The 15,165-nt window shown below is 63.7% G+C and overlaps 4 protein-coding genes across 4 annotated transcripts; 2 read left to right on the top strand and 2 right to left on the bottom strand.

Moving 5' to 3' along the window:
* Positions 1-613: 613 nt before the first annotated feature.
* Positions 614-6,249, bottom strand: CHLRE_05g230600v5 (uncharacterized protein). Its single transcript, XM_043062125.1, has 10 exons — positions 5,909-6,249; positions 5,577-5,763; positions 5,005-5,236; positions 4,622-4,687; positions 4,262-4,320; positions 3,832-3,981; positions 3,316-3,442; positions 2,774-3,000; positions 2,250-2,369; positions 614-1,949 (listed from the first exon to the last, which is right to left on the bottom strand). Exons 1-10 carry the CDS (start codon positions 5,985-5,987, stop codon positions 1,799-1,801), a joined length of 1,398 nt encoding a protein of 465 aa, XP_042924588.1. The 5' UTR covers positions 5,988-6,249; the 3' UTR covers positions 614-1,798.
* A 96-nt stretch (positions 6,250-6,345) lies between these two features.
* CHLRE_05g230650v5 (uncharacterized protein) lies at positions 6,346-9,271 on the top strand. The gene is made up of 4 exons (XM_043062126.1): positions 6,346-6,535; positions 6,699-6,770; positions 7,121-7,150; positions 7,518-9,271. Exons 1-4 carry the CDS (start codon positions 6,425-6,427, stop codon positions 7,638-7,640), a joined length of 336 nt encoding a protein of 111 aa, XP_042924587.1. The 5' UTR covers positions 6,346-6,424; the 3' UTR covers positions 7,641-9,271.
* Positions 9,272-9,785: 514 nt separating this feature from the next.
* On the top strand, positions 9,786-13,211 carry CHLRE_05g230700v5 (uncharacterized protein). Its single transcript, XM_043062127.1, has 2 exons — positions 9,786-11,834; positions 12,447-13,211. Exons 1-2 carry the CDS (start codon positions 10,020-10,022, stop codon positions 12,546-12,548), a joined length of 1,917 nt encoding a protein of 638 aa, XP_042924586.1. The 5' UTR covers positions 9,786-10,019; the 3' UTR covers positions 12,549-13,211.
* A 49-nt stretch (positions 13,212-13,260) lies between these two features.
* CHLRE_05g230804v5 (uncharacterized protein) lies at positions 13,261-15,085 on the bottom strand. Its single transcript, XM_043062130.1, has 2 exons — positions 15,036-15,085; positions 13,261-14,606 (listed from the first exon to the last, which is right to left on the bottom strand). The coding sequence occupies exons 1-2, from the start codon at positions 15,051-15,053 to the stop codon at positions 13,884-13,886; spliced, it is 741 nt and encodes a 246-aa protein (XP_042924585.1). The 5' UTR covers positions 15,054-15,085; the 3' UTR covers positions 13,261-13,883.
* Between the last annotated feature and the right edge of the window lie 80 nt (positions 15,086-15,165).

Genomic DNA, 15,165 nt, shown 5'->3' with positions numbered 1-15,165 from the left:
GGCGAGGTGCGTGATCAGTGAAGGTTGGAGCCGACGAATGGCACAGCCATTGTCCGCCGTACCAGTAGAGGGCGCACGCATGCGCGTCCTGCCCCGCCCCCACGTCCATGCCACTGCCTGCCATCATCGGGCCACGTGCAAACAGCGGTGCCGTATGCATGCCAGCCACTGTGAACTGCTGCGCAAAGCAAAAGAACACCTGTACATGTTGTGCGCAGCCGGTGTACGCGCACGCACAGAGCACGAGCCGCTGTCAGGAGCGGTCGGCAGAGGCAAAAGGGGGAGTTGCGGGAATCGAACCCGCGACCTCTCGCACCCAAAGCGAGAATCATACCCCTAGACCAAACTCCCGGTGGTGCGGCAATACGAGCACATCCACAACAACACAACCAAGCGCAACGCAGAGGGCTGCGTTTAGCGGCACACGCACTCGGGCACCTCGGCACCAGCCAGGCCCAGCGCAACTGGCCCAGCAGCGACCGGACCATAGGCTACATGCGCCCGCCACTGCGGCCGAGTGGCCCAGCAGGCAGCGTCCCACATGTGGCATATCCGCCACCCAGGCTATGCGGGCTGTGCGCACAGGGGCACCCACATGCAGACAGGCGCAGAAGACGCCAGTCGGCAAGACCATTGCTGGCCATGTCCCCAGCTGGGCTGGTGGCTGGTCTGGTCCGTTCAGCCGATGGCGCTGGAATGCATGCGCACGCACTCCCCCAGCACTGGCCTACTCACCAGCGTCCACCAGCTGCCGAGTGGCTGATGCTGGCTCGAGTACCTGCTGGTCTCTTGTGAAAGCCTGCTATCCTGACAATGCAGCCGTCACTTGTATATGAGTAAGTCAATGATTGTATACAAGCCCCCCCCAGCCCAGCACCACGGGCTCTCGGCGGATAAATCGAGAAGCACGTTCAGAGCTGTCACGCATACCTGCTGCAGATCCCAACCAAACTCCTTCACTTTCAGCCCATATTTGCGTGCCTTCGCAACATTTGTGAGCCTTCAAAATTGCAACTCGAATGCTGCCCAATCAACCCCCATCCCCGCAGGTTCCCCTGATCTGCCCCCGTGTTGGCTTGATCAAACTTTCATACATTTGAGCTGTGCTAGCACTTATCTAGAAACGCAATCACCCATCATCAGCCAGACAACCAGCAGACTGTGGCACCTGTCTGTGCCCGATCCTAATTTCTGTCCTTTTCGTAGCTCTTGGTTGAAGCCGCTGTGCAAATTCACACCTGGCAGTATTCGGGACCTGCAACGACAGCATCGTTGGTCCCAGACAACCAGATTCCACCTGACAAGTTTAGTGCTGCCCTGTCGAGGTATCCAGCGCATTGCCGGATTCAGCCTCAGCCTCGGCAGCCAGCACTTGCTACCAAACTCAACATGGAGCAACATGGCCGCTACAACCTCTTGAGCTCCAATCATAATTAGTTTCAACCGTGCACTGTTTCAAACATAAGCATCGCTCCGCAACACTGAAGTCCCTTACTCCATTTCCTTGACAAGGGGTCACAAGAAACTACGCTTTACCCCGGCCTCGGTCAAGAGCATGCCTCCGTGGAGGTCGGCGGCCTTTAAATGTGAGGCTGGGAAGGCTCGACGGTGATTTGAGCCATGTCCCGCACGTAGCTGGCCCAAGCAGCTCCCTCGCCTTCCCTCCCCAGTTCTGCCCCCGCGCCTGCAGCACCTCCTACCCGCTGCGGCCGCTCCCTTTCCTGCCTGCCCTACCCCGCTCCCGTCCTTGCACCTCGACAAGCCCACCGGGCGCCCCCTCGCTAAATGGCGCGCCCGCTTACATGTCACCGCCGGTGCGGGCCTTCTTGTGGTCCCGCGAGTCGCCCGCCGTCCCCATGTCGTCTGGCCCCATGCTGGGCACGGCTGCCACGGAGGAGCCGCCAGCGCCGTTGCCGTACGGCTCATCCGCGCCAGGCACCACCGCGTACCTGGCACACGCCACGAAACACAAAACACACACACACGTGCCGGAAGTCAACTCACAGCTGCTCCGGCTTTTGCCCCCGGGAGTCTGAAGGCCCCACCCTGTCGAGTGGCTTCTTCCCATCACCAACAACCAGGACAGTGCCGAATCCATACGACCACCCCCAACCGCACCCACGCCCGCACAGCGCACAGTCTGCGCCGCTCCCACGACCATCGACAACCCCTGACACCCCTCTGGACCCCCCAGCTGTATTGCATTGGGTTCAGTTTAGTCTGGGCTGGTATTCACAACCCCCCCCCACCTGTCTGCTGGCGCCACGTACAGCCCGCCCTCGCCGCCGTCGTGCGCCATGGCAGTGGCCAGGATGGCGTCGCGCCGCAGCTGGCCGCGGCTCAGGCTCAGCAGCAGCGTGGGCACGTAGCTGCAGGGGCAGCAGGGCGCAGCAGGGGGCGGCAGGGGCCGGGCGCGGAGGGCGTTGGGGCTCAAGGGGGCCACGGGCGATGCATGGGGAACCCTGGTTGGCATCCCCGTGCACGGTGCATCCAGCCCGTGTCCTCCCACACAAACACCCTTCTCGCGAGGCCGTGCTGCACGCCCCATGCCTCACGTCCACACCCTGTGTTTGCCCGCCCCCCCCCCCCCCAGTCCCGGGTTCCCGGCTACTTGTCCTCGTGCTTCTCATATGAATGCCGCGAGACCGAATTCCACATCGACCCCTGCCCGCCAACACAGGCCCCCCTCCCTGCACGGTACTCATGAAACCGGTACAACAAACCGCCACGCAACCCCCCGCCCAACCCCCCCCCCTCCCACGCGGCCACTCACAGGTCCTGCTCCGCGCCGTGCCCCAGCTGTCCGTTGACGCCGCGCCCCCAGCTGTACACCTCGCCCGCCTCCGTCACCGCCACCGTGTGACGCCACCCGCACGCCAGCAGCGCCACACGCCGCGGCGTCGCCGCGCCCGCTTCCACGCCGCCGCCAGCCAGCCCGAAGCCGGCGACGGGCGTGGGCGCGGCGCGGTCCTCTGAGTCGCCCAGACCCAGCTGCCCAAACTGCGGGGCCGGGGTGATCAGATCGTTGGAATGAGGCCACGGAGCGGGGTTGTGGGTTGGAAGCGCTGGGTCGCGACCGGGGGGTCAGAAACTCAGAACCGGCAGCACGCACACGCGCACATACGTAAACATACACGCGCGCGCGCACACACATACACACACATGCACACACACAACCGCGCATAAACATTCATACACATGCGCGCAGCCCTCCCAGGCGCAACCCCCGCAACAGCAGCCCGCCCCGCCCCAGCCTCGTTGCCCGCCCCGCCCCGCCCCGCCCCGTCCCAGCCTCTCAGCCCGCCCCGCCCGCACCTTGTTCCAGCCCCACGCGTACAGGTTGCCCTCCGAGTCCGCGGCCATGGTGTGCCGCCAGCCGCCAGCCACCGTGCTGACGCGGCAGTGCTGCAGCCCAGCCACCAGGCACGGCCGCGTGTGGTCGCTGCGAGTGCGTGCGAGCGCAAGCAAACACACACGTGCAGCAGGGGTGCAGCAGGTGGAGTTTGGAACAGGTGGGCTTGAACGTGTGTTGGGTGACAGAGGGGGCCGGCGGGCGAAGTGGAGAGTGGCGACAGGCCGGGCATGGAGCTAAACGGCAGACCCGAGCACGCACCTAAGCCATGCCCAAGCCCGGCTCTGGGCATCTTGGACGCCGGTGTGCGTTACCCACGGTTACTCCTACCCCTACCCCTACCTTGCCAAGCCTTCCTCAACTCCCCAGCCCCATCCTGCCCTCCCTGCCCCATCCTGCCCTCCCTGCCCTCCCCATCCCTCCCATCCCGCCTTGCCCTCCCTTCCCCCTCCCCCGTGTACCGTACGCACGGCACTCACACATGGTCGCCGTGCCCCAGCTGTCCGTACTTGCTCCAGCCGAAGGTGAACACGCGGCCCTCGTCCGTGACCACGGCACTGTGCCGCCAGCCGCATACCACACTCGTCACTGTGACGCCGTCCAGGCCCACCACTCGGGTGGGGGTGTACCTGCCGGGTGGAGTTGGAGGGGAGGGGGATGAAGCGTGTCGTGGCCGTGTCGAGGCAACGCAGCGATGCAAGTCATGTAACCCCGATGGCTTAAAACCCCGGGGCCAAGCAGCAAGCCCGGATGAACGGCCCATTCGTGTCAGGTACGGCAACTCAGCTGAGGTGGCCTTGAACAATTATACTTTTGCGGAAGTTGAATCCGCTGCCCAAGGTGCTGCCATGCGCACTCCCAGCAACACGCCGAAAGCTGGCGCCTTCCCCTGCCCCTCCCTCGCCCCACCTGTCCTGCGAGTCGCCGTCCCCGAGGTTGCCGTACCGGCCCCATCCCCAAGAGAACACCTGCATGGTCATGGGTGGGAATTGGACGCCTATGCGTTCGAAGGCGGTCTGCAGTACGCGGGACAAGCTCAGAGCTCGGGCACGATCGCACACGACCGCACCAGCTGTCCGTTCCGCATGCCGACAAACAGTGCACAGACCTTACATAATCGGCACCTCCCAGGTTTCGGTGACCCTTCGCCCGTAGTACAAACGCACAGCGGTATACAAACACATGCACACGCACGCACACACGCACGCACGTACGCATCCTGTACCGCTTTTCCAATCATCTGTGCAACCCCCCGCCCGCCCCCCTCACCGTGCCCGCCTCCGTGGCCGCCAGCGAGTGCTCCGAGCCGCACGCCACACTCGACACCCGCTCACCCTGCAACAGCAGCCGCAGCAGCAGTGGCAGCGGCAGTGCGTAGCGTGTGAAGTTGTGCGTAGTGTGGTGCCGGCGGCGTGCGTGGTATGGTAACACACGAGGAAGGCGTAGCAGGCAGCGTGTGCAGGCCAGCCACCACTGCACGCACTGTGGCCGCCTCGGCCCCTGCCCCTGCCCCGCACCGCACCGCAACAGCACAGCCGCGCGACTCCAAAGCCTGCGGCCTCCATGCCGCCCTCACCGCCCGCCCGCAACACAACCTCCCAGCCCCCACACCCCTGCCTCCCTGCCCCCCGCCTCCCGCCCCTTGCTCCCACCTGCAGCGCCGTGACCAGCTGCGGCGAGAGGCAGTCATTGGTGTGACCCAAGCCCAGCTGCCCGTTCTGGTTCCGCCCGAACGTGTACAGCGCCCCGTCGCCCTGGGTAACCACCAGCGTGTGCGTGTCACCGCACGCCACGCGCGCAACGGGCCGCCCGGAGAAGAACGCAATGGGACGCGGCACGAACACGTCGCCGCACTCGCCGTGGCCCAGGCGGCCGAAGTCGCCCCTGGGTGGGAGGAGACCAGTTGGAGGGGAGGGGAAGGGAAGGAGGTGGCGAGGAGAAGGGGTCGGCAACGGGATAATGTGATGCGGTGCAGGGGGCCTAGTGCCCTGATCCCTGGGGCGCGCTCGCAGCGATGGAGCGCGCGCTTGCCCGCCCGGTATGCCGGTAGGCCGAAGCGCCTCAGCTTAAAGCTGAAGCCCCTGTGCACCGTGCCGGCACGAGCGTAACGAAAGCTACACCAAATGTTGCAACAACCGTGTGCTGTACCACCCGCCGAAACCCAGCGCCCCTGCGCCCCAGCCCCTGGGCCGCCGCCCCGCCCCTGCGCCCCAACGCCACCCACCAGCCCCAGCTGTAGATCTGTCCTCGTGACGACGCGACCGCCACCGTATACTCCGCTCCGCACACCACAGCGTCAACGCCCGCATCGGTTAATGCGGCGATGCATGTTGGGGAAGTGCACTGGTCTGCCTGGCCATGCCCAAGCTGGCCATCTTCACCTCGACCCCATGAAGCAACTACACCGCAGTCTGCAAGTGGATAAGGCATGTTTGTAGAACATCAGCTGCATGCGCGTGGCGACTCGCGCAAGCCGGTCCGCATTTTGCGCTCGATCACGCCCATGCTTCGCCTCGTGTGACATTTCGTATCTCATGCATGCACTGCGCCACTCACCGAGCAGCGCTATTGAATGGGAGGACCCGCAAGAGACGCCCAGCACGCGAGCCTCCTCCTGATGGTCTCCATTGTACATTTCGGCCATGTCTATCGCCACCGGTCGGGCATTACAGGCGCAGGAAACGACTTGGCTGCTGAAGTGGCCTAATTGTTCTGTGTCAGGGTCTTTGCCCGCTGTGCCATGCCAAGCAATTGCCTTGATCACAACAAAATTATTAGGAGAAGAGCGAATAGGTTTGAGGGGCGAAGTTGGAAGAAAGCCCCGTTGGCTTATCCAAAAGTTGTCTTCTCCAAGCACGCTCCTCAGAAACTCAAAGAACGTCTTGCAGCGTGTGGGCTCGAAAAGTTTTGCCGCGCAGTCAGTTTTTCGACCCAACGAGTTTCGCTTGCAGTGCGACCGTTTCACAGCAATGGGGCAGTCTCGCCCGAACTCCGCTGACCCTCCAGCCCTGGGCTCAGCAGCCGGGCATACGTGTAGCTAGGAACACTTACACGGCCTTCAATCTTTTGTAGATGGTGCTGCTTGTCGGGCCTGGGCTGGGACTTTTCCCGCTGCCCATACTCCATGGAACTGGCCATTTCAGCGGTGCTGTGCTACAACATGCAACCTTCGCCCACGCTGAGGTGCGTCGAAAGGCTACGCCTGATTGCGCGCTATGGCCGTGGTAAAGACCGGCAAGCCCCGCAACCGCGGCCTTTCGGCACTACCCGCAACACCATCCATGTTGCGCTCCCGCTCGCCCTTCGGCCGCTAATCCCCCAGGCCTGCTAACCCTCTTGCTCGCAGAGGCTGATGGAGCACCGCCGGGGATGTGAGCGCTACCAGGACGCGGTCGCGTTCACGGCGTGGAAATTGCAGGTGCGTGCGCGGCGCGGGGTGGCTTACCGCGGTGGCACCTGAATGACCTGCCCATGCCATCTCTCCGGCAATCGGCCAATGCGTTTAGGAAGTACAAAAGGGCGTCTAGGATGGAATGGTAAATATCGGGAAGGAGGGCCCTTCCGCCTGTCCCGCTGTCCCCACACCGCCACCATTGCGTGCCGACGCATGTCGCCGCAGTCGGTGGGCCTCACACACATACACACACGCGTACACATACACATACACACACGGTCCTCTTTACTCGCTTAGCGGGTGTGGCATGCCGCACTCACGAAAGAAGGCTGACCCCTTCCGTATGTTGGCGGTTGCTCTCTGCGCACCTGCAGAAGCGCATCAAGAGAGACGTGGGGTACAAGGTGCGCACATCGCTAGATAGCGGCTGAAGTGACCGTCGCAGCCTGTCTTGCACCGGGACTTCGCACAGCGAGCAAGCGCCGACAACCGCTCTCGCGCCGTCCGAACATACATATTCCCTCAACCGCACTTGTGGACGTTGTCGTAGCTCATGCCTCGCACCTTGGCTGGCGGGTGCACACGCACACACGCACAATCCTGCGTGCTTCATTCCCCTTGTGACCTCCGACAAACACACGCACATATGCAAACACGTCATGCAAACGCACATACACAGACGCATGCGCAGTGTCACCGTTTCCCCTAGCGCTTTCCTAACACTACTCGCACGCGGCTTGCCTCCCCCCGCGCCTGGCCTCGACCACACAGATCTGGGCTGCCTATAACGACGTCACCACCGCCTACGTGCTGTACTGGAAGCTTATGTACATGGCCGCCGCGTTCTCGCGCGTGCTGGCAGCGCTGGGAGGCAGCGGCGCCGGTGGAGCCTGATGAGCGGGCGGCAGGCGCCAGCAGCGCCAGCAGCAACACTAGCGGCATCAGAAGCGCCAGCAGTACGGGTAGTTGGCGCTGCTGCAAGTGGAAGCGGGCGGGGGCGGCGCCCGGGCACTCGGCGAAACAGCGACACGTGCATGCGCCGCTGCTGCAGGGCGGCGTGTGGGGCACGCACGTGCAGCTGCGTCGCACGGAGGGCCCTACGTCGTACGCGGCTGGACTGCCATGCGGGCGCCACGGCCGGCCGTGTACAGCACATAGCGTGGCGCGGCGTGGGTCGGGGCACGGGCTGAGGCTGGAGCTGGCTGCAGGTGTGTGGTCAAGGTACGGTACGATGAGAAGAGAATGGCTGTAGCACTAAATGTTTTGTGGGCACAGGCGCATGCGGTAGGCGTTTCCTGCCTGCGTCTGTTTGGTTCCACATCTGTACCTTTACCAGTATCATATTTGATTGTACATTACAGCGCTTTACTTGCCTTGCAAATTGTGTGTGTGGCTCAACTGGAAACCGTGTAGTTGCTTGATGATACGTCAGGATGGGTCCATGCAGCTAATTGTGCAAACATCTGGCAAACGTGCCAACGCGAAGGAATAGAGCGGTGGGCTGCAACTCTGCAAGTCACTTCACGGCTGACGGTGAACGGCCGTTTTGATGTGCGTGTGATTTTGCGTGGGTTGCGTATCAGAGCTCGTGCATTACGGCAACTGAGGATGGATACCCAGACAAGTTAGAACTGAGTCGTACGGAAATGGATAGGGATCAAGGGCTGCAGGCACAGGGGTTTGGACACGGGATTCAGGAATGCGTTGCTGCTGCTAGACAGATGTTGCATGCAGGTTGCGTTCATCAAATGCACTTTGCAGGAGAGACGCAGTGGGGCTGTGCGCCCGCCTGTGGGCGAGCGAGAGACGAGTGCGGTGCGGTCCAACATCCTGAGACCAGCTGGGGAGCTCGTTACGACTGTTGCGGGAGTTAAAAGTTGAATGTGTTTTTGCGACCATGTAACGAAGCATGCAGTGGTGCACCACCTGACGACCGTGTCCATCCATCCGTGCACCCCGCCATGAAGTTGGTCGCTGCCTGTTTCGTTGTGATGACGTGATTGTGGGTACATCCAAGAGTGACTCTACCCGCTTCTAAAAAGGGGCGCGGCATAATCTACACCGTAAACTGCATGCGCTACTAACCAGTGGCACTGTCCAGCGTGGCAAGTCAGCATATCAAGGTGCATCTGGGCAGGAGGATATGATCGTGTATCTCACCTGTGAGCTGGGGGGAAAGAGAAAGAGTCGCGCGGTGCGACGCAACTTGTCCGGGCCCGGATGGCCGTCCCGATGGGCCACACCGAGAAACCCCAGAACTTGGTTAGTTGAATCACTGACCGGCAAGTAGTACAGAACAGGCCACTTTAGCGGTGCTGTGCTACAACCCGTGATTGTGGGTTAGCTCCTGGGTCTGAAGCGCCACGGTTCGGGAGATCGGTGCAGCTAAGAGACTGTGTGCTTCTGACGGCCGGGTTCCAGCGCTCGTATCTTCCTTCGTTCGGAACGAAATTTGCCCAAAAAGGCCTCTGGCGGACGAAATGTTTTTGATCTTGACTTGGAATTTCGGCCAAACCGCACGGGATCTTGGGGGGGTCTTTCGGCAAACAGACGAAGACATTTTTGGGATTTCGGCCACTTTTGGCCAAGGACAGGGGGTTCCAGCGGCTACTCCACGGCCGAAACCTGCGTGGCATATGGTAAGAAGGCTCAAAGGGCTGTATCTATGGGTGTTGACGGCGGGAGACAGGGGTTCCCCTGGCGGGAGAGTGAGGTTGGGTCGGCGGGAAGCAGGGGAGGAGTGGGCGTGTCGTGTCGGTGTCGACATCGTGCGGGTCGGGGGCGGAGCCCCCGGAACTTTTGGGGGTGAACGAAGCGGCGGCAGCCTGTTTCGTCAACCAAACGAAGCCATTTTAAGGAATTCGGCCACTGACGTCGCCCCTGCCTTCGTAAGATACGAGCGCTGCCGGGTTCCATACCCGCTGCGGCGGATGGGGTGAGGGAAGCCTGGGGAAGTGGGTAGCGGCGCGTGTGACGGTTGGTGCGAACCTTGATTGATCGACCTTGACGGCATGAGCTTGCAATTCGGTGAGGACTGAAGAAACGATCGGCGCTCAAGTACATAATTTATTGACTTCAGTACGTAGCAAGCAGGCTGCCCTCAAAACAGCCATGGCGGGAACAAAACATTGCGAATGCCAGTGGAAACGCCTCACGCCAGAGCTCGTTCAAAGCATCGCTGCGTTCACTCATCCCAACGACGCCGCAGGCGCGCTAAAGCTGGTTGACCATGAGACCTGCTCGGCTCTGCGCAGCTCGTTTAACACACTGTACATGGCACAAAAACCGCCGATTAAGGTTTGGCGACTCCGCGGCGAGCTCCACCGAGCGGCGCTGCCTTGGCCCGGAGTGGACTTCGCGGCGCACTGGGGCCGTCCCGAGCCCTGGCTTGCTCTCACGCTACCCCAGCGCCGGCGGCTGCTGTGCCTGGCCGCGTCCTCGGGCCACGCACCCAGCCTGGACGCGGCCCTGGCGCACTGCGGTTGCACGCTGACGCCGGAGGTGCTCGCTGCGGCTGCTGCAGCCGGCAACATGGCGTTCTGCGTGCGGCTGATGGCGATGCGCGAGCGCCCACCCTCCAGCAGCTCCAGACTTCCTATAAACGTGGGGGAGGCGCTGGCGGAGATCGCCGCACAGAATGGGCAGCTGCCCGTGCTGCAGCTGCTGTTAGCCAACTGCGAAGATTTCGGCATAGCCCCTGCGGTGTCGGCTGCAGCCCGAGGCGCCTGCGCGGGAGGCCACTTAGACGTTCTTGCCTGGCTGCAGCAGGTGCACGGCTACAGCCCCAAGACGAGGGACGTGGAGGCGGCGGCGCGAGCGGGTCAGGTGGTGATGCTGGAGCACCTGCTCGGGCTTCTGTTCGAAACGGCGTACGCACCGCTGGCGATAACGCCGGCGCGTATGCGATTTGTGGCTGCTTTTAAGCGCGCAAACGAGGGCAACGGCCGCCGCTGCAACCGGCGGCTGCTGCTGCTGGCAATGATCCATGGATGCCCGGTGGAGGCGCTGCGGCGGCACTACAGCTGCCGGCCGCCGTGGCGCTGGCGGCTCGGCGGCGCGCCGGGAGTGGCAGTGGCGGCAGCGGCAGCGGCAGCGGCTGGAAACTGGGAGGTGGCGGACTCTAACGCCGAGCTTGCAGAGGAGCGGACTGAGCCGGAAGCCAGCCGGCGACCTGGCGGCGGCCAGCAGCAGTCTGCTACTGATGAGGGCTTATCATCATCGGCAGGTCTGGTCGAGCAAGCGGCAGCCGCCGTCGGCAGCGCCACGCGCTGCTGGGCCGCCAAGCTGGACTTCCTGCGTCACCGCTGGGGGGGCGCCGTGTTTGACCAGGTCTTGCGGGGCGTGCGCGGCGGCCTGGAGGCAAGTGCCGGCATATGGGCGGCGGCCGCGCGGCCGGCCGACGCCTTGGAGCGACTGCGGTGGCTCCGGCGGGAGCACGGCGGCGGCGGCTTCCTCGCAGATGCCGTCAAGCCGGCAGCGCTGCAGGCCGCCTCGGAGGGGCGTGCGGCGGAGCTGCGCTACCTGTGGGATGAGTGCGGCGGCGCGTGGGAGGACGACGACTTTGTTCACAGGCTGGTGGGGGCAGCCGGCTGCGGCGGCGGCGCGGGCGGCGGCGCGGGCGGCGACGCAGGTGTGCTGCAGCTTCTGGCAGAGCGCGGCAATGCCGCCTTCACGGTGTTGCACGCCTGGAATGAGGTGCGGACTGGCAACGGCACGGGCACGAGGCTGGAGTGGCTGGTGGAGAACGCGACGGGTGAGGTGGACATGGATGAGTGGGACCAGCAGAACGTGGTGCCGCCGGATGTGCTGTGGGGCTGTGTGTGGGAGGAAGCGGCGAGGCAGGGCGCCGACGTGCCGCTGCTGCGCGCGCTGCGGGAGCTGCGCGGCGTGCCCATCGACCTGGGGGCGCTGGCGGAGGGCGGCAGCGAGGAGGCGCTGGAGTGGGCGGCAGCGGAGCTGGAGCAGGAGGCGCAGGCGGCGGCGGCGGCGGCGGCGGCCGCGGTGCAGGCACAGGCGGCAGAGCAAGCACCAGCGCAAGCACCAGAGCAGCAAGCGCAACTGGAAGCTGCCGGAGGAGGAGGCCTGCGGGTGAGATGAGGGAGGGGGCATGGGGGGTTAATGGAGGGCATGGTTCGGCCTTCGTTTGTGTTGCAGTGGAAACACACGTGCGTGACATGCATGTCTGCACAGTTGTGGTGATCCTACTGTGGCGGCGCCTTCCCTGCCTCCCGTGTTGCTGTTTGGCTGCTGCCCTCCATTGCTCACCCACGCGCTTCGTGTTTGTGCGGGCGTGCGTTTGCACCTATTCAGCCTGAGAGCTAGTTTCCCGGCCCGGACCTTGATTGCGATACGCAAAGCCCCCGGACAGCTAACTCAGTCCGAACAAAACCCCCGACAACCCGTACTTGGAGTGCGCCCCACGTAGCGGACATATTCGGAGAGGTAGCAGGGACTGTCTTTCCCTGTCCGCCCCCGCCCTCCATGCCCAAACCACCCTCTCTGCCTGCCCCTCGCTCTATTGCGTTAAGTTCAGTTAGTTTGGGCTGGAATCTTACCCCCCCCCATTGTACCACTTCCTTTACTGACTTTATATGTAGCCCCCCCCCAGCCCCCCAGCCCCCCAACCCCCCAACCCCCCAACCCCCCAACCCCAACCCCCCAACACCCCAACACCCCAACACCCCAACCACCCAACCCCAGGCCCTGCAGCCGCAAGAGGTCTGGCGGGTGAAGAACGCCGGCAACCTGGCGGCGCTGACGTGGCTGCGCGGCCGGGGCCTGGTGCCGCCGCTGGAGCCCTGAACTGCTCAGGGCTGAACTGCTGGGCTTGACTTGACTGAAGGACAGAAGGGCCGACGAGCTGGCGCCTAGACTTACTTCCCGCCGCGTGGAGGTTCCGCGTAGAGGTGACGCCACGAGGTGCCCGGATGGCTGCCTGCAGCTGTTGGTGCATGCAGGGGGGCTGAGAGATAGAGCGTGGGGCTAGCTAGGGCTAGCTAGTAGCTAGTAGCTAGGGTGACGGGGGCGCCTGGGGGGGGGGGCGCCAGACAGACAGCTTGCATTGGTTCCAAGTGGGACCCGTTGACGCAGGTTACGAGCCAGACAGTCGTCGGGTCAGGGTTCCAACACGCCCGCTGCACTCTTGCCACGGGCGTCGTGTGCATGTGAAGGACGGGCACGCCACTTCTGGATTGGATGGGATTCTACTTCTGCCTTCTGGATTGTTGTGGATTGGGAATGTGGTGGTGGTTGTCGGCGCGTGTTGCATGATTGCGTTGCTTTGGTAGGACTGCGCTTGGCCAAACGGCGGGCCACAAATTGTCGCCAGCACATAGCCATGGTCCTTGGTTGGACAGTGGATTGCCGATTGCGCAAGAGATTGAAGGCCGAGATGACATTGGTTGTCTGGTGGGTAGCTTTGGTGGGAGTTGTTGGAGGGAGCGTCATCAGGCAGGGGTCATACGGCACCCCGCCACGCACATTGAGATTGTGTCATGCCGCCTTGCTTGTGTCGTGGTTGAAAGACTTACATGGAAGGATTGAGCCCAGCTTGTCGTGCCGCTCATTTGTCACTTCACAGCACAAGACAGGAAGCACAACGGCGCCGCACACGCGCACATGCTACCGACCAACCGTACGTCCCCAGCAGGGTACTTCAGCCAGGACCGTGCCAGTCCTGCCGGCCGGGGTGGGCCAAACGGCCAGGACCGGCCCGCAGCAACGGTCACCCTACCCTGGCATACACGATGCGTTACAGTATGCGTAGCTTGCAACGATCACGATGCGTTACCGTATGCTTACAACAGCACCGCACCGCACCGCACCGCACCGCAAGCCCCTCCGCCCGCCGCTCCAGTCCCACCACAGAACACGGTGCAGACGAGGACCACCCCCGCCACCAGCGCCACAGCTTCGCGGCAGTGCACCATATCTGAAGCTGCGCCACCGTCGCTGTGTCGCAAACAGCAATGCATGGACCACGGTGTGCGCATTCATTCAAAGCTGAAGTACCCGCACGCAAGCCATATAGACCAGTCATGCTATGCCGCCCAAACACTCGCAGCCGCATGGATTCCCTGCACACAGCACCCGGATAACCGCGTCGCGCACATCATCTACGAAATGTTCCAGTCCAGTTCACTCCTCGCCGCCGCCGTCCGCAAACCGCACCACTCGGCGCCGCTTTCCCACCCCCGCCGCATCGGCAGCCCGCGCCGCAGACGGCTGCTGATCTGGCGCCGCCGCCGTCGTCGTGCCGCCGCCGCCGCCACTGCTACTGCCGCTGCCACCACCCGCTGCGGCCTCAGTCGCAACAGGCGCTGCTACAGCCGCCACCGGCGCCGCCGCCGCCGCGGCCGCGGCCGTCGCCGCGGCATGCGGGGCGACGCCTACCACGGCACCTGCATGCCCCTCCCGTGTTGCTGCTGTTGCTGTTGCTGTTGCTGCTGCTGCTGCTGCTGCTGCTATGCCCGGGTGGGCTCGACCAGCAGAGCTCCCGTACTGCGCCGGCTGCACACCGGGCACCGGCACTCCTCCCCCGCCGTCACCCCACACCTCCGCCGCCCCCGCCCCCGCTGACCCCGCTGACCCCGCTGACCCTGCTGCCCCCGCCGCGCCCGCCCCCGACGCTGCAGCCACAGCTGCCGCGGCCGCCGCCGCAATACCGCCGTTGCGCCAGCCCGCTCCGCCGCCCCCACCACCGCCACCACCGCCGCCGCCCCCAACATTTCCATTTCCACTGCGCTGGCTGAGGCCCCGGCCACCGCCGCCGCCGCTCCTCCACGCCGCCTCCTGGCCCGGCGGCGGCCGCACCTTCTCCAGCAGCAGGAAGAGCTGGTTGCGCAGAGCGCGGCGGTCGACCTGTGCAGCGTGCGTGTGCGAAGGGGAATTACATTGGTGATAAGTTCAGGAAGTGGTAGTGGTGGTGTGGGGGCCGTGGAGTGTGCGTAGGTGCGGCTTCGCGAGGTGGTTCCGGTCAATTTGGAATGGGCGTGCACGTGTATGTGTATGTGTGTGTATGTGTGTGTATGTGTGTGTGTGTGTGTGTGTGCCTTGGTTTGGAGATTCATGGACAGCCAAATCGGGGGAGATTCATGGACAGCCAAACCGGCGGACACAGCACGGGAAAGGCAACTGCAACACACACAAACGTAAATACACATACACAAAACACACACACACACACACACACACACACACACACACACACACACGCACACACACACACACGCGCGCGCGCACACAAACTCACACACCCCGGTCCACACACGTTTCCACACACGCACGCACCTGCACGCCTCCCTCCATCTCGCCGCCCTCGCCGACCGCTGCGCCGCCGCTCCTCCCGCCACCTCCTCCTCCTCCTCCACCTCCTCCTCCACCTCCTCCACCTCCACCACCTCCTCCTCCACCTCCTCCA

This window comes from Chlamydomonas reinhardtii, chromosome 5, assembly GCF_000002595.2.
Source record: "Chlamydomonas reinhardtii strain CC-503 cw92 mt+ chromosome 5, whole genome shotgun sequence".
Classification (NCBI taxonomy): domain Eukaryota; kingdom Viridiplantae; phylum Chlorophyta; class Chlorophyceae; order Chlamydomonadales; family Chlamydomonadaceae; genus Chlamydomonas; species Chlamydomonas reinhardtii.
Note: the sequence above shows the minus strand (reverse complement) of the source record. Positions and strands in the feature narration are given on the sequence as shown.